The 24,985-nt window shown below is 32.8% G+C and overlaps 2 protein-coding genes across 2 annotated transcripts; both read right to left on the bottom strand.

Annotated features, from left to right (window-relative positions):
• Positions 1–4,332: 4,332 nt before the first annotated feature.
• LOC105799633 (probable magnesium transporter NIPA3) lies at positions 4,333–7,534 on the bottom strand (the record flags this gene model as incomplete). The annotated part of the gene is made up of 6 exons (XM_012630304.2): positions 4,333–4,977; positions 5,394–5,486; positions 5,985–6,122; positions 6,638–6,765; positions 6,851–6,948; positions 7,230–7,534. Coding segments are annotated over 6 exons (828 nt in total), but the record flags the coding sequence as incomplete, so codon positions are not given.
• A 1,178-nt stretch (positions 7,535–8,712) lies between these two features.
• LOC105799624 (uncharacterized) lies at positions 8,713–11,599 on the bottom strand. The gene is made up of 3 exons (XM_012630294.2): positions 11,221–11,599; positions 9,557–9,749; positions 8,713–9,034 (listed from the first exon to the last, which is right to left on the bottom strand). Exons 1-3 carry the CDS (start codon positions 11,272–11,274, stop codon positions 8,904–8,906), a joined length of 378 nt encoding a protein of 125 aa, XP_012485748.1. The 5' UTR covers positions 11,275–11,599; the 3' UTR covers positions 8,713–8,903.
• Between the last annotated feature and the right edge of the window lie 13,386 nt (positions 11,600–24,985).

Below are 24,985 nucleotides of genomic sequence, written 5' to 3'. Positions count from 1 at the left end.
AGAACTATTTGCCCCCACACAAAGTTGCTAGAGGGTTAAAATAAAGGTCCTCCTGGGATACCACAAATTTTTGAATTTCCTTTGATTAGAAAAATCGAGGAATTCCCTAACTCTTACTCTAGTTTCTAAAAATAAGATTGATTGCAATTGTATATTTTGTGAGCACCATAATGCCTCTATTTATATGCACTCAATGAATACAATTTTGAAGAGCCACAACCCTTCAAATTGGGCATACTTCTTAGGAGAAACATGTCCCAAGGAAATGTATCCATTGGATGATAAATCATCACTTTTACTTTGAATAGTGCAATGAATAATTAAATTTGTAAGATGATAAATCATCACTTTTAATTTGAATAGTGCTCATGAATAATTAATTTGCAATCTATAATTTCCAACAATGGCACGTGCAGAAGACAAAGTAGATGACGATACATCCACTGCACATGGAGCAACAACAGTAGAAGCAACAGACAATGCACTTGCTGAAACGAAGTCAGAAACAAACTGATACAACACATCTTTCTCAACGTCTTGGAGCACCACTCGATAAATCCTCATGTCTTTGACAAAACATCGATCTGAATAAAATTAAAAAAAAAAGACACAATTATCTTTTACAAACTTTGACACTAGCAAAAGGTTTTTGTGTATAGCAGGAACATAAAGAAGATCTTTAAGCAGTCGGCACAGACATGGATCTAGCAGAACCAGTAGCCTGAGAGCAACTAGAGAAGACACCATCAGATCTACGCGAAGAGTGGCTAGGGTACGAAGAATCTGAAAGGCACGAAGAATTTGAAAGGCATGAAGAATTGAGGCAGCCTGAATTAACACTAGGCAAATAAGTCCCAGCCTAAAAATTACAATTTTACTAATGAAACCCAACCCATGTATGACTATCCAGATGAGTATAACACATATATGTTTGATCAAGTCTGCGACCCGCATTAGCAACTGGCCCATTAATTGAAGAATTCAACTGCATGACACTTAAAGTTGAACTTGCATCTAAATCTTCACTAAAGGCACCGTTATATCTGTAATAACAGCGATGAGCACTATGCCCAATTTTTTCACAAATCTAACATTGCAGTCGAGATCCACCACTAAACCAACCCCATCCACAGCCACGAAATGACCCAGTTATCCGATGAGACGAAGACGCCTGAGACGAGGATTGGCTAGAATACGTTGGAAGAGTAGTCGACTTAGCCTTATTAGCCTCCACAAGATTAGTTGAGAACGAGACTCGAGACAAATGTGGTTACTGTCGTGCTTCAGCATCAAGCAAGGGAGTTGTAATATCATGCAGATCAAACGGCACTCGACTTGTTGTAATAATTGATACAACATGATTAAACTCCGGTGGAAGTCCGTTGAGTATGGCCAATTGTTGTTTTCCTAAAGACACATGATGCCCACATCCAGCCAATAAATCACACAGATGTTTAATCCCAGCCAAATACTCTAAGATCGAAAAATCATTCTTTTTAAAATGATGAAGTAATGAACGAAACCTCATAGCTTTGGTGGTAGACTGAGTGCCAATAATTCTCGTCAAAGCCTCTCACAGCTCAAACGTCGATGAAGAACTGCCAATCAATTGATTATGAAATGGTAGGCTTACAGTAGACAATAATCATGCTGATAACACAGAATCTTGTTGTTCATAATGAGTGTATGCTGGATTTTCAACAGGAGCACCATCGGCAGTACCACAACCGTCCCTTCAATAAGTGAAAGTAGTCGATGAGTCTTGAGAACAAGCAGCACATGCTGCTTCCAGGCTAAAAATTTGCTTTCATCCACCAACATAGCCACTTTTTGAGTGGCAAAAGCAAATGGGTTGAATGATTTTCCCACTGTGGTATCTGCTAAGCTGAACGACTCCATTGACGCAACATCAAATAATTTCTCTTTGATACCATAAAAAAATGTATCAAACAAGTATATTTTTATTCATATCTTCAACACAAGATCTAATAGTATTTATACACAAGCTAATCAAGAACTTAACAGGCTATAACTAGGCTTCAACTACTTCTGTTATACAGTTATTTATCTAATAGAGTGCGATTCACTTATTGTATTGTGGATTAAAGATAGTACAATTTCTCACCGAGTTAGGCTCCACAATTGTAATGAAAGCGAACTGTCGAGGTCAAAGATAGTGAAGTTAGAACCCACACGCTAAACAAGTTGAGGTTCGAGGATAGTGGAAAAGATTGTTTAGTAGAAAGACAAGAAACGACCAAGACCGTTTTGTTCAAAGCACAAGTATTAATTTGGTCTAAGATTTATTACTATAAATATTACAATACTCGATTTAAAAAAATAAACTTTCGTTGTGTAACAAATACTATTTTTTTAACTGATTTTTTCTACATTAATTGGGATGAAGAAAATCCAAAACTAATGAATTGCAACCCAATTTGATCCAATAAGGCTAGAATTTTGTTTTTTATAAAAAGATCTGGATCAAGATTGGGTTGAGCAGGTATATTTTTAAAACTGATCAAGGTCAGATTGGGAGGGGAAACTCTCCCAGTTCGTCCAGCCCAAAGGTAATTACTAAAATAACCCTTTATATATCTATGGTATTGGACTTAGGGTTCTCTTGTTTTCTTTCATGTTGTCTTGTCAGCTTTTCTTTCACTCCTTTCTTGTTAAGTTTGCCTGGTAAAAACTATTTTATGGCTCCGTTGTCATCTCTACTAAAATTAATTTATAGTGAAATTAAATATAAATTTAAAATATTTAATTTTATTTGAAATTAAATATGATTCAATTTTATAGTATAAGTGATTAATTTTTATTATTTTGTAATTAAGAATAGAAAATAATAAATAATACATAGATAATAACAATACTAATAGTTCCTTTTATTTATAATTTACTTAAAAGGGATAAATGTTAAGAGAGTTTATGTAATTTTGAATCGTTGGTATTTTATTTAAAACATAATTTTCTTTCACGTAGCCCACGTTAGGAATAGATAATATAATTATTAAAAATATAGGTAAACTATAAAAATAGTCACCCAATTATTAGCATGTTTCTTTTGGTCATCTAAGTTAAAAAATTTATTTTAGTTACTAATATTATTGAAATTTAATATTTTGGTTACTCATCCGTTAAATTACCAACGGAAGCCTTTTTTTTATTGATATATAAACAAATTTAATCCTCCAATATTACAGATTCTATCAATTTGGTTCTAGTTCTAAAAAATCAACAAAATTAACTACCGACTTTACAAATTTTAACAATTTAGAGTGCGTTTGGTTTGCTGTATTGGATTAGAGGTGTATTGGATTAGAGGTGTAATAGCAAATCAACTGTTTGGTTGAATGTAATGGAACAGAGGCGTAATAGTAATCTTGTGTTTGGTTGAATAGAATAGAGGTGTAATAGCATAATGGAAAAAACTAAAATGACTAGAATACCCTTAGCATAAATTTGTTTTGGTAAATGATTATTGTTATTGTTATTTAAAATTTAATAAGATTATTATTATCAGTAATAAATTTTTTAATCATATTTAAACATAATTATTATTAAATATATTTTAATTAAAATATATAATTTAATAAAATTCTTATAATTAGCGAAATTTGTTTTGGTAAATTATTATTGTTATTGTTATTTAAATTTTAATAAGATTATTAATATCAATAATAAATAATTTAATCATATTTAAACATAATTATTATTAAATATATTATAATTAAAATATATAATTTAATAAAATTCTTAATAATTAATATTCTTATATGAATTTACTCGAGATCATAATATATGGTACTGTAAAATATAAATTAACATAATTATTATTAAATATATTATAATTAAAATATATAATTTAATAAAATTCTTAATAATTAATATTCTTATATGAATTTACTCAAATCATAATATATGATACTGTAAATGATAAATTTTAATAAAAGTAATATTTGAAGTAAAATGTAATAAATGAAATGTAACATAATAGGTTAAATATTAAATTTTCAGCTTATAATAAATACATAAATATTTTATCTTGATTTAAACAAAATGAACAAAAATCATTAAAATGTCAAATTACTAAGGAAACATTAAATTATCTAAAAAATAGATGATATTGAAATTACCTCACTTGAAAGTAATGCTTAAAATCCAATGTTGAAATCTATTCCGCATTACCGAATAGAAGAAGTGCAGGGGGTTGGTTAATTATTAAATTGGATGGGAAGATCTTGACTCAACCATCAAAACAAAACCATAAATTCATAATTATACTTGCAACAAATATATTTTAAAAAGAATGTAAAATGAACAACAAAATTACCACATAATATCCATTATGTTTGCATTGCAACTAAATCACGTCAACAACCACAATTTAAATCCAATTAATCTTAGACACTACATTTGATTTATCCATATGTATCATACTCTACAAGCATACCTTTCTTCCTGCTGTCCTACCTAATTAAAATTTTCAACAATCTCAGAAACCCACCTTCCCTTGCCAAAATCCAGGTCTGAGGTCTCCTTCAGCACCCATATCTGCTGAGCTTTTCAATTGAAAATGTCACCCTTTCAAGCACCATCACCCACCAATTCACTCTCCAAGCTTGTAGCATCCCGGTACTGCACATGATTAACAATGAAATCCAAGCCCAGCTGTTTAAGTAGTTTCAGTCACTTTGTTTCTTGTCTAGTGCAACCAGGACTCATGCTTGCAAAATCATCTCTGTTACCGTCTAAGGATTCTTGAAACTTGGATTTCACCTTGGCACTTATAGCACACAAAATGTTAGATGTTTTATACTCCCAATTTACTAATTTAGCCATCTTAGTACGGTTCTTGCTTCCTCAAACAAATATCATCAGGCGATAGCTCATTTTCTTCATCATGCTTCAGAGTTTCACGGTTACCACTGAAGAGTCCGGTAGACAATGTAGGGGATAGAGGTGCATGCTCACCTGCAATTATTTAAATAACATAACATTCCAATAGAGAGATTGAAGTATTTAACCCCAAGACAGAAGATATACAGTACGAGGCTGTCCTAAATTTGGAGAAGCTTAAATAGGTAAGCTGCAGAAACTGCTTCAGTATTCCATAAGAGTTTAGAAGAGTTTCCTTAGTTTATCTTTAACTTCTTTTTCGGGCACAGTAAATGAGTTTTACTTCTGAACTCAGTCCAGCCGAACTTCAGTTTACGGGCTAGAGGGAGGACTGGAGCACCTAAAATCTATGTTTACTTTTTATCCAAGCCAGCTGCAGCCTATTCACTAAGTCATGACACTTTGACCTTAATTTCTCACATCTGAGACTTCACAAGGAAAAGATGATAATAGTTTTAGCAAGATGTAATCAGTAATTGATGATGCAATACCTTGAACAAAATGACACTGGCAATGATTGTAAGCGATGTGAACATGACAAAATAAATAGGGGACACAACTGCAGTGTTGAACATATCAAGGGCCTGAAACATCAGAATACTTTTCAGATCAGAAACTATTTACAGAAAATTTAAAAAGAGTTGATGGCATCAACTCATATCCGTGACTTATTTGAGCCAGCTTTTGAAACCAAAACCTCCTTGTACATGATAGTTTACTGCTAGCATATGTTAAATATTAAAAGCACCATACTGAACATGGAAAAACTGCCATGACCAAGGCAAATTAAACAACTAGGTGTTAGATATCAAAGAAGTTTTTCATAAAAAAATATCCTTCTTTTAGAGAACAAGAGAAACATATGCAAAACCAGATACTTGAAACCTTCCCCCAACCAGATATCCTTAAGGAAATCTCCTCAATGCATAAAGACGGAAAGCCAAGGGACACAAATGGTTATTCTAGATATTGTTTTTAACTTTATAACCTTATCTCAAATGTGTTCAACTGTGAATGTGGTGGAAAGGATTCTAGATGACTTGGAAGAAAATATTTTACCCGAAACACAACAAAATTTCTACCTTGTTGAGATAATTCATTTGTATAATGACACATGTAGCGACAATGAACATAAAGAACCATGTCTCCAGGTAAACTAGTTGGTTCTTTCCCTCAAAGGTTAGTTTGAGTGCGGTTCCAAGGGCTTTAACACTCATCACCTGCATTTGTATTCATAAAAATAAGACAACACATTGATAACTTTTTGAAAAAGAAAATAATATAAAGACCTAGTTTTGGTTTTGAAAAGATAATATCAAGAAGACCAGTAAATGAAAAGCTCAGAAGCTCACATTTAGTCATGGTGTACTATATATTTATTAAAAGGGTAGATTCGCTATAAAACTCCCTTCTTTAGTCATAGAAAAGTGCATATCTTGACTCTTGGATGATCACATTAACTGATGGCTTTACCTTGATCGAAGGATCAAAGCCTTATGAAACTGAAATATTCCAGGGACATTCAAAATTTTAAGATTTAAATATTTCACATTATTGAAAACTTTTTAAATTCCAAAAAATGATTATATGTCACCTATTTTAAATTTAGATAAATCAGGCAGCTTTTGAAGTTATAGTTTTACTCAATTCATAGTTGGCTATGCCAGGAAAAAAGTAATTAATTCTCGTCAGAAGCAAAATAAATTTGAAACAATTAGTAGTTGAAATAACATACCGAGAGAGATCCCATTAATGAACAAATGCCAGTGAAAACCAACACATTTGTATGCCCACATCTTGGTGCAAAATATAAGATCAAAAGGACGACCAATACAATAACTGAGCCCAGATAGAGTAAAAATGCTGTAATGGAAAGGAAACAGCATTATTCGACGATTTAAAATGAAAAAGAGACAACCGAGAAAGATGGTTGATGGTGACAACTAACCCGGTTGTGTAGCCATAGCCCATATCTCCTGAACAGAAATGATAGGGCTCTCTTGTTTTATATATTCTTCCAATTTTTTTATTGAAGAAGATAACCCACTGTTATATTTCAACTCATACTTCATCAGAGTTCAAAAGATCACACTAATTTTATACAGCTTTTCACTACCACTCTCATTCGATTATACATATTTGCACCAATATAAACTTATAAAATTAAATTAAATAGTTGGGACCCTAACTTCCATGCAAGAAAACATTCATAAAACTAAGGCATAGATTCCTTTGTTACACTAATTACAGAGAGAAAAAGAGAGTTAGAAAAGAAAAGAAAAGAAAAAAGAGAGTTGAAGCGTATTACAGTGATTCCATTCCTTTACCTTTCACAGTTGCAGAAACCTGGAGACCCACCAACTGAGAGCAATCGGAGTGACAGAGAGAACAAGAAAAAAAAAGTCGACTGGTTGAGAAGGGAATCGAAAGAGTGGCCGAGAGAAAAAGAAAAGAAAAGAAAAGGAGAGAGCAAATCGGCAGAAAGAGGCGTAATGGAGTGGGAGCAGAGAAACAAAGGAAGGAAATCGGATGAAGGAACAGAAGAGAAAAGGGGATCGGGGGAGGGTAAATCAGGGAGGTGATTCTGAATCGGTAGCCAATCTGGGCAAAAGGGAATAGAAATCGGTGGTTTTCACCGATTAGGAAGGTAACGGATTAGGTGCGTTTTACTAATACACCAAACCAAACGATGTAATACACCCGGATTAGGTGGGGTCCACCGATTAGGGGTGTATTGGCAAAGCCAATACACCAAACCAAACATACTCTCAGTGTTGATTCTTAAAAATTTAAAAATTTTAAAAATATTTAAAATTTTATTTTATAAATACATAAGATTTTATAAAAATACATACAAAATTATAAATAAATTATACATAAATGAATACTCAATTATCTCTTTTTCTAACCTGAAAATTATTTATTAAATATTATTTTATTTTAAAATAATTTTTTTAAAAACTTACAAACAAAACTTAAAAGGTTTGAACTATTCCTTTTTAGTTTTATTTTATAAATAATATTTTATTTATTATATACTTGACCTTACACCTTAGTCCTTGTCAAATTTGTCGATCATTGGGCAACACCTATGCCCACAACTATTGGCACCAATTACCCTTATTCTGAAATCATTGATTTCTACTCCTTAGTCTTTCAATTGTGCCCGCCCTTAGGCTGTTGTATGTAGCCCAAGCTAAACATAGTATGTTGTTAATGTTGAAAAAGAAAAATAGTTGGATATGCTTAAGGCATCTTCATAGTTGTTTCCTTAAATTATTTTATTTATAAGATTGTTAATTTATTAATTAACTACAAATTGATAGAATTTGTAAACATTAAAGGACTAAATTTGATATTATACTAATAAAAAAAACTTCTGTTAGTTATTTAATAAATCAAAACCAAAATATTAAATTTCGATAATATTAGTGATTAAAATAAAAATTGTAAACGTAACAAAAATAGAATTATGCAAATAGTTAGGTATTAAAGAAAATTTTCATTGTCTAGGGGCTCATAAATTTATTTCATTAGATCGAAATTTTCTTCCTAGCTCACACCAGACCGGAATAAACCAAACATACAAATAATGGTATTATTTTTTTCTCACCATTAACATACTAATGTTGTCTATATTGTGCAAAAATGCTGTCATTAACAAGAAGGTAAATATGCAGCAATTAGGGTTGAAGCTTTTCAAATTGTACATGCCCAGAAAGAAATATTCTTCGAAAATTTTCTCTAACGGGATTTGGCCGTGCCGAGGGTTAATTTCGTCGAGGAAAAGAAAACAAAAACCCACCAACCTATTACAAATTCCTTGGCGTATAAAATCAACTGATAACATATACATATACAAGCTTGTATACGTAAACAAGTTCTTGAAAGAACAACCATCAGCAAAACCTAGACAGATTAGGATTTCCCTAATTTTTGCTCCCTAAAATAAAATTTAAAAGAAAAACACAGACACACGTACATGATAAGCGTATTTCACATTATTGTTCGAGCTTCAAGGAGACAATACGCGACTGTCTGTTGCGCTTCGCTACCTTGACAAATACTACTGAAAGGCAAGGAGGAGCCCACCATGGCCTGTGAACTTTTTGCTCTCCTTTAAGGCAGGCCACTGAATAAAACATTTTAAAAAGATCAATTAGTAAGAAGAAAATCTACTTTTAAGAATGATTTCCTCTTGTTTGAGCAGATAAGAATCAGCCATGCAAGATAAACTGTTTTCTAGAATGACATTCACATATCATTAAACCATTCGGAAGATGAAACATAGTACAGACAGCCAGCTACTTCCATGTAAACTGGAACCGGTAAAGATAAACTAATCACTGTAAGTATTCATGATTTTCCAACTCATACACAAACGGCATTGCTCTGACATAACTTGGGTACCACAAACTGTTATTTGATAAGATTGGGCAAAATGTTATGCATACTGTAATGCATCCAAGTTAGACAAATAAAGCATGCAGGAGGGAAACACTCCAATATTTTAAAATGCTGTGCAATTAAAGAAATACTATAAACAGAAATACGTTTCCTACCACAAGAACACTAAGAATAATAAGGAAAATTTAAATATTCAAGTAACTTATAATATATATATACACACACACACACATATATATAGACAGACCCTTTATTCGCCTGAGTTCCTTGCATAGAGTGATGAAGTCTCCCCACTTCATATGGCATTGCCTTATAAATCTAAGAATCTGTTCAGTTGTGAACATAGACATGCCTTCTAGGTATTCCCCATTTACACCATGTTCTTTGAAAATCTGGCGGTAGCTGCCAAGATTTATATCTTCCAACCACATACCAACATCCTGCCAGAATATAAAGATCGTGGCAGTGCAAAAGCATGTCAGTAATCAAATCTCCATATCTAAAGTTTTCATGGTAAAAGTAAAAAAGATAACACATTACAAAATTTTCATCAATAGCTCCAAGAATTGTTGATTTAGTTAACCTCATAAAGATATATTACAGCACTTTCACTAGCTCAAGTTATGCACAATTTACAAGGTTAATTCACCTTTTATCTTTCAGGGATCGCAAGTTACTCAGAAAGGTTAATCAGATTTTTCATTATAAGTTTCCCTGATTTGAAAGGAATCATAACAATGATGACCATAAAGATAAAGATAAAGACTTCTCTGCACTATATTCTCTCCATGTCTATCCTTCAAAGTAACAAACAACAAAGAGCATTTGTTGCTGCGTTGGTTCCAAAATAACACAAATAGATTGCTATTGCACCTTTCAAAAGTGAATTAAGGATTCCAATCATGTGAGAAATATGTCTCGTATCTTGAAAAAAATAGCTCATCTTCAACAATGAATACCAAGTTGATTCGCATCTTGGTTTCTCCTATCATCCTCCAAAGGAAGTGTTATTAGAACAGGGAATGATAAAGAGACATTCCCAATTTCTCCAACCGTACTCAATAATCTGCATTCTTTCCTTTTCCTTTCTTTCTTTCTCACTTTTTCTTTATTTTTTAAAATCATTTAATTGACAGCTTGTATGAATTGGGGATACTTGTCTACTGGGAACATGATAAGCTTGTATGATGGTATTTTAATCATTATTTTCAACAAACATATGCAAGTTTCGACTTTCATGAACAACATTCAGTAAGAATGTTCATCACTATAAATGCAAGTTCGACAGGAAAGGCATCCCAACAGAAACAAGGTGAAATGACAACCTTGAACTAATCACCTAAATCAGAGCCAATGAATAATGGGTTCCTAAAGATACAAATGTTCTTTATAACTGGAGATAGATAAAGACAGAGATTGAAACTACATCGTCCAAGACCAGTGAGGAAGACTAAATTTTTATATAGCAAAATGAAAACAAAGAAACTAAAACAAAAGTGGCCTAATTTTGATCAAGAGGAAAAGGCAATAAAAATTTATCACCTTTTTGGTCAATTCAAGTAATTCACCTTATCAGTTCCCAGTAATCAAAGCAAGAAATAAAAATATTACAAATATCAATTCTTGTTAACCAGCAAACTTATTTCTTAAATACTGTAACTTCTTTTTAAAACAAATTTATGAAAATTAAGTGAAGAAAAGTCATCATCGAAACTTCCAAATGAACCTACAATATAATTATCACAATCCCCTCATTTAAGTAACAATACTCTGTCTTTATCTATCTCACAAAAATTAAAAAAAAAAACTGAACTTTACATCTACAAAGATCCAAATAAAAATAAAAATTAAGAAAATGAAGGACAAAAGAGAGAGAGAGAGAGAGAGAGAGAGAGAGAGAGAGAGAAGTACCTCAACGGTCCAAATGAAGAAATCGAGTGGCTCAGGCAGCTGTTCTTTGCTCATCTCCTGTATTATTTCAACTTATATTCGCCTATTATACTTACCACTACACCATAATAAGGAAACGCTTAGAACAAAAAACAAATTACGCTCCCCCGTTCAAAAGAAAAGAAATTGTCACTCAGATTCCCGGAGAATCGAAAGAAGAAAGGAAACAGGAAAACAACAGGTTTTGAGGTTAGACTGACAGTTAATGAGATCCCATTCCTACTCCTTTTTTTCCCTTTGTTTCTCTTTCATATTTTATTTTTCCCACTATATTTTTTAATTTTCTCGGGAATCAAACACCTGAGCAAAATAAATAAATAAATAAAGAGAAACCTATTAGAACTTTAGGGTTGGATTCTTTATTTATTTATTTTATTTTGGGCCTGAATTTGATATTTTTAAGAATTATTGAAAACCATTTGAATGACAGCAAATATGAAAAATAGGGAAAAAAATAGGGAAGAGCAATTACTACAATTTAATATTATTTTATTATATATTTATGGAAAACTTATTTTTTAAAAATATAATTTTTTAGTATTTCGATATTTATGGATGTCGAGTTTGGTCTATAGGTCTAATCGCTACATTGATTTGTGCCATGTATGTTAGGAAACAATATTGTAAAGTATATAAAGAGAACCTTAACAACAATGGAAGTTGAGTTCATGTTTAAGAGGTTTGGCCAGCATATTTATTTAGTAGTTGGCCTAACCCAATTAAATAAAGTGGAAGTTGACTCTCATAGATGTCAACTTGTTTCTCCTTTTTTTTCTAACCTAAATATTATCAAACTTTCTAACTTTTTTGAGCTTTTGAGATTCCTAACTCTCCAAAACCAATTTGTTCTTTTTTTACTTATTTTTTTGGGGCAAAAATGACGTAATAGGTTGCTAACTACATCATTATATGGTAAAATCTCTAACTCACTTTTTTCTAAATAAAAAAAATTTGCAAAAATATTTTTATGATCAAATTTTAATATTATTGTATTTTGATTTTTTTAATAAGTAGATTGAGTTCTTCGAATTCGACATAATTTACATTTCCTAAAGCTTAATCGTTGTATTGAAGAATGCTTGAAGGATGTTGGTTTATATGACGCATCTACGATGGTAAAATTGAAAATCATTATGGATTTCGTTGCCGCCTTGGTGGAAAGATGGAGGTTGGAAACATTTACATTCCATTTTCTCTACGAAGAAGCGACCATTATGCTCGAAAATGTCGCTTTAAAATTGGTCTTCCAATCGACAGGGAGGCGGTAATCACAACTAGTGGCATCAACCAAGAGTACAAGTGCGGTTTGTTATTAGGTGCTATGTCGTTGAGGGAGAAACTAAATAATGATTTAGATGGACGTGAGGTGAAGTGCGCATGGTTGGACAATCTTGTCAACCTAGCTCTTCCAACGCATGCAATTGGGGAGGAAATTGATCGTTATGCTAAAGCTTGCATGCTCTAGATGGTCAGAGGATTGTTGGTTGATAGACAAGTTTGGAAACAAAGTCCATACCATGTGTCTTCCTCTATTCACAAATTTTAAGGCAATTAGTATATTTAGATAGGGTTATACTACTCTATATAAGGCATTTTGTAGGACAATCCATAAATCGATTGAGGAAATGATTAATTGTTGCTTACTCTTGCAAACATGAGTATGGATACGCATGTCGTGATGGTCATTCTTCCCTTCCCAGTCGTGGGAGTTCCCTCTTATTAGAAGGTAAAAATATCATATCGTATAATATCTTAAAATGTGTTTTAGTGCCCTCACTTAATATCTCTTATCGCATTGAACATTAGAACAAATTTAAGGGTCAATTGGACCATAATTGCTATAAGAGGGACTTGACAGGAACGCATCGAGAAATCAATCAATGAGCTAGTGAAAAGGTATGTTTATATCACATTTGCTTTCAATGAAATTCAATGTTCCTATTAATGATTATAAATGTATTTCTATTTTTGAGAGAATTAGGTATGGAAAACTGACTCACATACGAATAACTCTGCAACTTCGATGGATGTTATACCTGGACAACATAATGTTTGCCACTATATTGGAGACTACTTTCGAGCAGTATGATCACTTCATAGCACGAGGACCCATCATCTATTTCCATATCGTGGAGTGGCAACACCCTAACTAAGTGATATACAAGTTTGAGTTCATCCAAGAAATTTTGGGGAACCCCTAAAACATCGAGTGGCTCTAGGCGATAGAGCTTAAGGGGCAAAATCTGATTTAGAAAAATTATTTTTAGTCATAGAAAAAAATTAAAATTTTGAAAATTGGTTGGTTTGTGATATTTATAGAAATAAAATTTTCCCAAAAAGTGTCTGTGCTTTGAGCAAGATGGATCCTAGACATTCTCGACTTTTAACAGAATGACCTTCTTCGCTATTTTTATACCATGAATTACTTTGAGTATGGGCTCGAACAATAATGAACCAAACACATAACGAAATATAATTTATTACTTTCAATAAGAAAGTAATTCTCATAGAAATTAGTAGAATTGTAATTCCTAGAAAATAGAATTTATTCTTAGAAAATAAATTCTCACTATTTTCTGGCAGAATAACAATATTTGAAACTTCTATTATCTGTTGTGTAAATAGCTCTACCAGTTCCATCTATTTATAAAGAGAGATAGGAGATGTATCACCCCAAACCCTACTGAGTAGGTTTGACCCGAATCTAGCGAGCTACATTAGCCACCGAAGTGACTCTCCGTTAACTCCTATCCTAACCTCCAATACACCACTTACTTACAAAAAATAATGTGTTAAGTTACAACACAATAGTGGAATACTATCAAACATATAAAGTAAAACATGCGAGTTATTTTTAAGGTTCGCACAACAACTAAGGATCACATATGACATGTAACATCCCGAAATAGGGCCTAAATGGAATAGTGGTTGTGAAACCAGGAATCCGAGATAAAAAAGTTTATTGTGATTAATTTTTATGATTTACTGATTGATTGGATGCATGTGTTAGAATATCGATAAGAAATTTCAGCGATTGCATGTCTGAATTGCATATTAGGGTTTAATTGCCAAAGTGGGTTAATATGAGCTTTAGATGATAAAAGGATTTAATTGAAGTGCATAATTGAATTAGAGGTCCTTAAATGGTAATTAGACCATTAGATTTTCATGGACAAAAATGGGCATGCATAGATAAATATAACTAAAGTTTTAATGAAGGGTATTTTAGTCATTTGGTAATAAAAAGAATTAAAAGGGAAAAAGATGGCAAAATGTGCTCATCTTCTTCCATAAGGGCCGAAATTTCAAGGGACACCATAGCTTGGGTTTCTTCACTTTCTCAAGCTCATAGTAAGTGCATCCAAGCCCCGTTTTTAATATTTTTTACGTTTTTGAAGTCCTCGTAGCTCGGTTTAGCTTATTCTACCATTAATTCATGTTAGGGTTCATATTTGGAAAAATACCCATAGATGAAATGTGTTTATTTTGATGTATTATGGTAGAATATAAATCTTGAAATTATGTTAAACAACTTTTGCTAGGCGATTTTAAGTGAAAACAAGTAAAATGACATAATCGGTAAAAATACCTAATGTTCATAAGTAAATGTTAGAGTGGGAATTCGATGTTGCCATAGAAGGGAAAGATGTTCAGCATATCATAAAACATAAGAATAAGGGATGAAGTTTAATTTCTGAGCTTTGGGGTAAAAGTGTAAATATGTAAAAGTTTAGGGGCAAAATTATAATTTTTCCAAAGTTCGAGTCAAGGACTGTTTTGATGAATTTAAGTATTAAATAAGCTAAATTTGCTATTATAGATCAAGAGGAAGGAAATCCGGAGTTAGACCGGGGAAAGAAAAAGGTTGAGGACTAAGTTGCTGGATTTGATCCTATTTTGTACCGAGGTAAGTTTACAGTAAATAAATGTAATATTTCAATAATTATTATTAATGTTGTTATTTTACAGTAATTATGTACTTAATTTATGAAATTATTTAATGTTGACTCGAGTATGAGATGATAGAGAATCAATGTTAAAAAGTCCCGTTGAAACATTAGGAATGTTTCGGATACAAATGTTATCACATTAGAGGGATGAGACCCCATGTAAGACCATGTTTGGGACATGGCATTGGCATTAATGAGAGGTCCCACATAAGACCATGTCTGGGACATGGCGTTGGCACCGAGATGAGAGGTCCCCCGTAAGATCATGTCTGGGACATGGCATGGGCACCGATATGAGAACTCCCATGTAAGACCATATCTGGGATATGGCATTGGAAGTACAGGAAACATCCCATGTAAGACCATGTATGGGACATGGCTTTGGCATGTTATTTTCAGACAAGAGACCCAAGTATCCTTAGTATTCCAAGTGGTTCAACGGGATAGTAAATAGACTATGTTACATGAAAGTTCAGGTAAAAACATAATAAATAGATTCAGGTGAGTTATAAGGGTTAAGAATATTTCAGTTATCAGTTGAGAAAGAAATTTTAGCAAGGGAGGAGAAGTTATAATCATGAGTTATTTAAGTAAGCAAGTAAGTAAACAAGTAAGAGAGTAAGTAAAGAAGAAGCAAAGACCATGATACTTGATGATGATTTATGAGTATAATTATTTATGATAAATGTTGTTATTTATTTGCTTGTAAACTTACTAAGCTTTACGCTTACTCTCTTTATTTTCCTTCTTTTTTTAGTATTGCCAAGCCAATACAGGGATCGTAAGGGCGTCAGAGATCGTTTCACACTATCAACAGATTATCTCAGTATTTGTGATTCGAAATGTTTTAAGTTATGACATGTATAGGAACTTAGTCATTTTGTGTGTGTGTGTCCTTATGATATGGCTAATGAATAGCATGTAAGTACTTGATAATTTTTAGCTATTAAAATGGCTATTTAAGAACAAATTTTGGTGTTATGTATGCCTAAATGATAGTTAATACAAAGAAATTATAAAAGAGTAAAAATTTGCAATGGAATAGTTTTTAGACAGCAACATTGACGTGATTTTAAAAACTCACCAATGATAGTAGAAATGGAATTAGAGAGTGAATGAGATATAGAATTAAAGCTTGTCGAGCTTATTTTCACATCAAAGAAACGGTGTAGGCAAAGGAATTTTATATTTTGTAATATTTAAATTTTAGTGAGACAGGGTCAGAATAGTTTTTGAAGTCCCCTGTTCCGACTTTAGAAAATCATTAAAAATTGTATAGAAATAATTATGAGTCATAATTTATATGTCTAGATTTTTTAGTGAGTCTATTTTCAATAGAAACAAGTAGAAGCACCATATGAAGCTCATATAATGAGATAATTGATTTTTAATGAATAGAAGTCAGAACCGTCAGATAGTGAAATAGGGGAGACTTTAACGAATAAACTGTACTATTTGGCTAATCCAAAAATTCTGGAAATTTTATGATAAGAAGAAATATGAGTCTAGTTTCAGGAAAATTTATTGATCCAAATTTTGAGTTTTGTAACTCGAGTTATAATTATATTAGTGACTGTTACGCAAGTGGATAGTTTTATTGTGAGTAGTGAAATAAATTATTTTGATTTGTTTAAGTATTCGAAAAATTTTTAATGTTCTCGGTTTGGAATCGAACCATTTTCGTTGAATGTTTTAGGGTCTCGAGGGTCCTTTTCAGGGACATATTGATTGAACGTGAGTGAATTAATTTTAAAATTAAATTTTTATGCTCCGAATTAGTAAGTTAAGTCAGGTAACGCCTCGTGTTTGACTCCGGCAACGGTCTCGTGTAAGGAGTGTTACATTTATTGGTATCAGAGCAAGAGTTTAGTCGATTCTCAGAATATTCAGTATGAATAAGAGTCTAGCTATACATGCCATACTTGTATTTTGATAGTGTGACGAATCTTGACGATTTTAAAATGTTTTTCTTTTATAGTTATGGATCCTAAACGAGCTGGTGCAGATGATGTAGAAAGTAATGCGTCTGCTCTCGCAGAAGGGACGGTGCCACCAGATAGTAGTGAAAGGCCCGTTACAGTTAGTCAGGGAGGAGGGGATCAAGAAGCCTTCTTCCAAGCTATGAATGAATGTTTTGCCGAGTTCGTTCGTACGAATTTGGTTGTTAAACCTCCACCCCCTCATGATTCTCTGATCCCCCATGTAACTCCCCCAGTCAAAGGTACAGTTATAAGAGAAAGACCTCCAGTTGATAAGATCAGAAAACAAGGGGATGAAGAGTTTTGGGCTACTAAAGATGATGATGCAGAAAGAGCAGAATTTTGGCTCGAGAATACTATCAGAGTCTTTGATGAGTTATCCTATACACCTGAGGAATGCATGAAGTGTGTTGTCTCACTCTTTAGAGATTCGGCCTATCATTGGTGGAAGACTCTTGTGTCAGTTATACTGAGTGAGAGAGTTACTTGGGATTTCTTTTAGGAGGAGTTCCGTAAAAAGTATATCAGTTAGAGGTTTATTGACTAGAAAAGATAAGAGTTCTTTGAGTTAAAGCAGGGTAAGATGATTGTAACCGAGTATGAATGTGAATTTGTCAAACTCAGCAAGTATGCTCGAGAGTGTGTGTCTATAGTGGCTATCATTTGCAAAAGATTTGAGGATGGGCTTACTAATGATATCCAACTGTCGGTTGGCTTTCTAAAGATAAAAGAGTTTGTTGTTCTAGTTGGAAGAGTCTGTAAGGTAGAGGAGTTGTTAAAAGAAAAAGAAAAGGGAAAAGTTGAAATTGAGGTTCAAGACATGAAGAAAAGGCAGATGAGCAGATCATTTCAGTCTACATCCAAAAGGCCTAGAGAGTCCTCTATTAGATCGAATTCTTCAGCCGAGTATCCTAGCCAAAATAGAGGTAGAAGATTTGTGGGTTCAAGAGCTCAGACTACTACAGTCACAAGTGTGGATAGTACTCGACCACCTAGACCAAAGTGTGCTCAATGTGGTAGACGTCATCTCGATGAATGCCAAGCAAATGAAAGTGCTTGTTTCAGATGTGGTGCACTAGATCATTTTATTCGGGATTGTCTCGAAACAGTTAAAATAGAAGTAATACCGCGTGCAAGATTGGGAAATGCTCCCACTAGAGGCAGACCACAAAGGAATTTGTATGCTTGAATTGGTTGTGATGGTTCCAAATGGCATATTAGTGTTCCAAATGGCATAATGGTTAAGTTGTATGTTTTAATTTTAATTGATGTTTTGGTGCATTTTAATATTGTTTAAGGAACGGTATAAAGTGTATATGTGGTATATGAAAGTTTATGGTTTATAACTTGCCTTGTAAGGTACATATAAATGAAAATGGTCTATTACCATTTATACAAGCATATATGAACACCAATGTGCATTTTACCATAATACTTTCCAACCTTACCTTTCTAACAATGAAAATCATGCCATAACTTTTACAAAAGCAAATCACACCTAAATCTCAATCATACCATTATTTTGGTATGTATTTACAACTTACCAAATCCATGAAACAACTTGTTACAATAATTGCATATACTATAAGTATCAACTAAAACATATATTAAGCATTTCATCCAAGTTTAAACATTTCCTAACCATATCACAAACTCAGATCCATCATACCATTTCCAAACATGTTATCATCATTTACCAAATGCAAACCATATGAAAATCATTAAATTCAACCTTATACATGACAACTATGATAAAATATTACAAATTCAATTTAGAACTTTAAACTATCAACCCAAAATAGCCTGTATACATGCCACAAAACCAAAATAAATGAGTCAAAATCTACTAAGACTGAAGCTTGATAGTGTGAGCCTTGAAGTTTATCCGACTGTCTAGTTCCATAAAACGTCTACTACAAAAAACAGTAATGAAATAGAGCAAGCTTATATAGCTTAATAAGTTCATAAATATTTAAACAAAAATCTTACCTCAGTTTACAATTAAGTAAACATATATAACTAATTTAATTTGATTTCCTGTCAATACGTTTACAACAACAAGGTGAACATTTCACGTATTGATCGTATAATCTCACAATCATTCAGTATGAAATACTTCCATATCATTCAATAGGAAAGATCCACCATATGAATCATATTAACCAATTGGTCATGTCAATTCATATTCACAATCATATACCATTTCTTTTAACCATACAGCTTTATCACCACATATCACATTTAGAAAATGAGTGTTTCATTCATATAACTATAAACTTTTCAGTATTGTGATATCATTTCAAAACAACCTTTAAACATATTTTCATCATTTATTCAATTTCATCAGTTAACATTTCAATAGTCGTATAAACACATCATTTCCAAACAATTCAAGAAGTCAATACAAATACTTTCTTTTAACATACAGCAAAATAATTTGGATACACGGGTAACTACACCACACCAGGGAGCACCGTAGTGCTATCAGAGGCACCGTAGTGCAAATAGAGGTACGATTGTGCAGTCAGAGGCACTGGAGTGAAAATAGAGACACCAAAGTGTAAACAGAGGCACCAAAGTCCAAGTAGAGGCATCAAAGTGCAAACTCGTAGAAGCAGGCATTCTAACCCTATTGGGATGTCAATCGTATCCTAATCGTTTACTATGCTCAAACAGGCATTGAATTCATCACATTTATAAATCAAAGGCACTTCCATAATATCCAAACACATGCTGTAAATAAATTATGTTCATTCCAAAATCATATAAATCGTGTTTCACAAATATTCATCAATTCTCAAATAATTACTTTTTCACCTTGTACTTCATTGTAAACAATTTTTTAACTTCAATCTATTATCAAAAACTCAACCACAATTCAGTTAAGCCAATTCATAACTACACAAGTTATAAATATATACATCCATCTATAATATGAACTTACCTGATGCAACCAACAAGAAAATTTATTCATAGGGATTATTTTGCAGTTTTTCCTATTCCTCCAATTTTCCTCTGTACGATTCAATCCTTGATATGCAAGGAAGAAAAATCAATCAAATTCTCCAAGCTCTCATCAATGGAGTTTTGGTGTTGAAAGAAAAAAAAAATGAAAATGAAAATGGATGGTGATGTTTTTGTTTTATCTTATTTTATTATTAATTATTTAATTAAAATAATAATAACCAAAATGACAAATTAGGTTCCACTAACCATCCACCATCTTTGAAAAGGGTTTATTTTCCAGTTAGACCCTTACACAATCATTAATTAAGTCATTCAACTAATAGAAATCAATACTGATTAACTTTTACAATTTTTACGATTTAGTCCCTTTTTCTTATTTAGCTATCCAAACAGTAAAATTTTCGGACCACACTTCAATTCACCTATACAATAGATCTGTAAATATTCAAAAATAATATTTTTAAGTTTGGCTTTTGAAAACGATGCCCTGATACCTCATTTTCCAAAATCACTTAACTTTTGGTACACACCACTTTTCCCTTAACCAACTGACCAATGAATAAAATCTATTAAATCACGATTCAGTATTATACTATATGTAACTCATAAATATTAATTAAATATATCTATAGAATCTCTTGCCAGAGTTGTATTCCCTAGACCACTATTTTCGAAGTTTCTGAAAAATGGGCTGTTACAACTCTTCCCTCTTAGGAAATTTCGTCCTCAAAATTTTTACTTGTGAAAAGGGTTCAGGTATTGTAATCTCATTGATTTTTCAGTTTTCCCAAGTAGTATTCGTTTATTTTGCGGTTCTTTTACTTCCCAAATTGATACTTTGGTGAGTTCTTCAATGTAAGACAAATCAACTTGTAATTCAACCTCATTAGGAGTTATCACATGTGAAGCATAGAAATGTGAAACAAATCATGCATTTTTTCTGAGTTTTGGAGGTAAATCCAATCTATAAATCACTAGACTCATTCTCTCGACAATTTCATACAACATTATGATTCTCAGACTAAGGTTTGCTTTTCTACTGAACCATAACACTTTCTTCTACGGGAAGACTTTCAGTAATACACTGTCAATTACCTAAAACTCGATATCTTTTTGTTTTGCATTCACATATGACTTTTGATGGTCTAAAGTAGATCTTAAATTATCTCAAATAAACTGAACCTTTTCTTATGTTTCATATAACAAATCAATTCCATCCAGTTTCTTATCAATCAATTCTTATCAGTACAAAGAAATTCAGTATCTAAATCTACATAAAGTCTCGTAGTGTCATTCTATTACTTCATTAATAATAATTATTGTAAGTAGCATTAAGTTTGATGGAACTAACCATTTCGCTGTGAACTCTGAAATTTTTTGACATACATTAACAATTTCAAAAACACAAATTCCTCTAATTATCCTAACTGAACACTGAAGTTTGATCATTTTTAACAAGTTCCAGTTTAGCTAATCGTTTTGACTCATATTTTCACAATTCTTTAATTCCTTGTAAAATACTAGTTTAGTTCTCAGCTCAACTAGAATAGAACTATCACATTCTCAATTCAGGTGACTATTCCTAATTTTTAGAAATTTCTATCTTAGCATATCATTCATCACTTTACCCAAAAGATAATCAATGATTAGATAAAAATCTTTCAATAAATTTAGACATTTTTGTTAACTCATATTCAATTCTGAAACTTCTGTTAACATATCTTTTGCATGTTCAAAACTCTGTTGGCATTTATTCAATCAAACAAGACTGACATTTGTAACAATTTCATCAATGATAGAGCTATCATAAAAAAGCCTAAAGAAATCATTTGTAATAAAAGTGAATCCTAGAGAGCTATGCACTTTTATAATAATTTCTGGTGTTTCCCTAGTTTACAATTATTAAGAGTTGATTCGAAGTAACTCAGACATTTCCAGTGGTTATCAAAAGATCTAGAAAAAATTACTTCTCGAAATCAGAATTCATATTTACTTACCTTTACAAACACCTGCTTCTCTCGTAAAATCTGTAGCATTGTTTTCCAATATTGATCAAGTTTAATTTCATCCTCATATAGCAACAATTTTGTTCAAATATAGTTCGCAAATTCTATCTATTAGATCTATAAAGCGACTGATAATCTAAGTGGTGTTATTAGAATCCTCTTTCCCAGATTCAGGCTGAGTCAGTACTAGAGCTTCAATCAACATGGCTTTCAACTGCTCTATACTCTGCTGACATTTTTCAAACCAGATAAATTGGCATCTTTCTGTCATAGTTTCATCATCGATAATGCTATCATCGAGAAGTTCTTAATGAAGCGTCGATAATACCCGACTAAACCCAGAAAACTATGAATTTTAGAGACATTCTTTGGAGCTTTCCAATTTACAATTACAGAGATTTTATTCAAATCAACCCGAATAACATCTGTAGAAATAACGTGTCCCAGAAATTCAACTTCTCGGAGCCAGAACTTGCATTTACAAAACTTCACGTATAACTATTTCTTGCGCAAATTCTGTAACATGGTTCTCAAATGTTGAGCATGATTAGACTCATTCTTTGGATATTCAGAATATTGTTGATAAATACAATGAAAAACTTGTCTAAATATGGTTGGAATATCCAGTTCATCAAGTCCATAAACATGGCAGGGGCATTGGTCAGACCAAACGGCATGACAAGAAACTCATAATGACCGTAACGAGTTCTGAATGCAGTTTTTGGCACATCAGGCTCTTTAACTTGCAATTGATAATAACTAGACTGGATATAAATCTTCGAAAATATAATGGCTCCTTTCCATTGGTTGAATAGATCATCAATACGGGGCAATCAATACATATTTTTTATAGTCACCTTGTTTAGCTGTTTATAGTCGATACACAACCTTATCGACCTATCTTTCTTTTTCGCGAATAGGATTGGTGCACCCTAAGGTGACATGTTCGGTCATATGAAACCTATGTCAATCAACTCTTACAACTGTGCTTTTAATTATTTTAGCCCGGTCGAAGCCATTCTATATTGAGCACTTGAGATCAGAGCAGTTCTCAACATCAATTCAATAGTGAATTTAGTTTCCCGATTCTGTAACCCAAGCAATTCTTCTGGAAATACATCAATGAATTCACTAACCGTCGGTAGCTGATCAATCTTTATTTCATATATTTGTGTATCCATGATATAACTAGAAATGCTTTACAACCTTTTCTAACTAGTTTCTGCGCATAAATCACTGATATAGCATCAACAACACAATCAATTCTTTTTGTCTCGACAGTAATCAACTCACCATTTTGACATCTCAGAACAATCCATTTCTGTCTATAGTTTACCACAGTGTACTGTAGAGTTAACCAATCCATACCCAATCTAACATCAAACTCCTGCAATGGTAGTAACATCAGGTTGGTAGGAATTTCTTAATCGTGAATTCTAAGAGGAAAGTTATTAAAAAATAAATTGACTATGAAAATTTGACCAAATGGATTTGCTACCCTCACATTAAATTTAGTTGGTTCTACTGTGTTGTTCTTTTCAGATACAAAAGTAGTGAAAATGTAAGAATAGGTTGTCCCAAGGTCATTCAATGCATATAGAGTAGCATCAAAGAGAGAAAAAGTATTAACAATGACATATGGGGCAAAAGCTTCCTCCCGAGCTTAAATGGCATAGGCTTTGACTGGTGTCTAAACCTCAAATCTAACCATTGAGTCTTTGGTCCCACCTCGAGTTGCTCCAATGTTACTACTCTGTCCTAGTTGTCTACCTCTCTATGAAACAAACATCGATCTACCCTCCTAATCAGTAGTATTGCCCAACTTCTTTGGGCAATCTCTTAGAAAGTACATAGTGGAACCACATTGAAAGCAAGCCCCACTTTTAACTCAGCATACACCCTAATGGGGTTTCCCACAATGCCCACAAATAGGTTTGTCTACGTTGCAAACACTGCCAACGTTTGTTGCTGGTGTACTCTGCCAACGTCAGTTTATCTCTTCTCGAATACCCTAACTGCGAGATGAAACCAGTGTAGAACTCTCTTCATTTCTTTAGCGAATGAGTCTATATCAATCTCAGTTTATCTCAGCCTACTTCTTTTCATTGCAGATATCTTCAATTTCAGCCTGTTTCTTTCAAATGCAGATATCTTCCATTTTATATGCTCGCTCAGACAAAACTGTAAATTCTCACAATTATAATGCTTCGACTAACATTTAGATATTATCATTTAATCCACATTCAAAGAGAATTCACATCTTTGATTTTGGTGGTACGATCTCACGGGCTTAGCTACTAAGTCAAAAAAAATTCTTGCTCAAACTCAACTACAGATCTGTCTCCCTATTTCAGCTTGAGAAACTCTCTATTTTTCTTTTCTAGATACAGTCTACTAATTTATTTCTTCCGGAATTCAAATCGAAAAAAGTCCTTGTTAATATTTTCCCTTAGTATAACCGCTATCAATGTAGACCACCATTTATAAACTTCAACCTTAAATAGAGATATCCTACATTTCAGACAGTCATCAAGGGTATAATTCATTTCGTCCAACTCTCTGTGTATTCTCCAACTAGTATTTAGCCCTAGCTGGATCATCTTTCATTTTTCCTCAGAATTCTTTAGCCCTACATTTCCTAATATTTTCAATTGGTGGCCATCGTATACTTTTCGTAGTCTGAGCATAATGGGATGCCACAGGAGGCACAATAGGGGGAGGAGGTTGTGAAGGCTTGGGATTGGCTCGCATGAACTCGATAAACCATTGACTTATCATACCAAAGAAGGCATTTCTTGCCTCATTTTTGGGCATTTGCAGAATG

The sequence above is a fragment of the Gossypium raimondii genome, chromosome 7, assembly GCF_025698545.1.
Source record: "Gossypium raimondii isolate GPD5lz chromosome 7, ASM2569854v1, whole genome shotgun sequence".
NCBI classification, from domain to species: domain Eukaryota; kingdom Viridiplantae; phylum Streptophyta; class Magnoliopsida; order Malvales; family Malvaceae; genus Gossypium; species Gossypium raimondii.
This window is presented reverse-complemented; position numbering and strand designations above follow the sequence as displayed.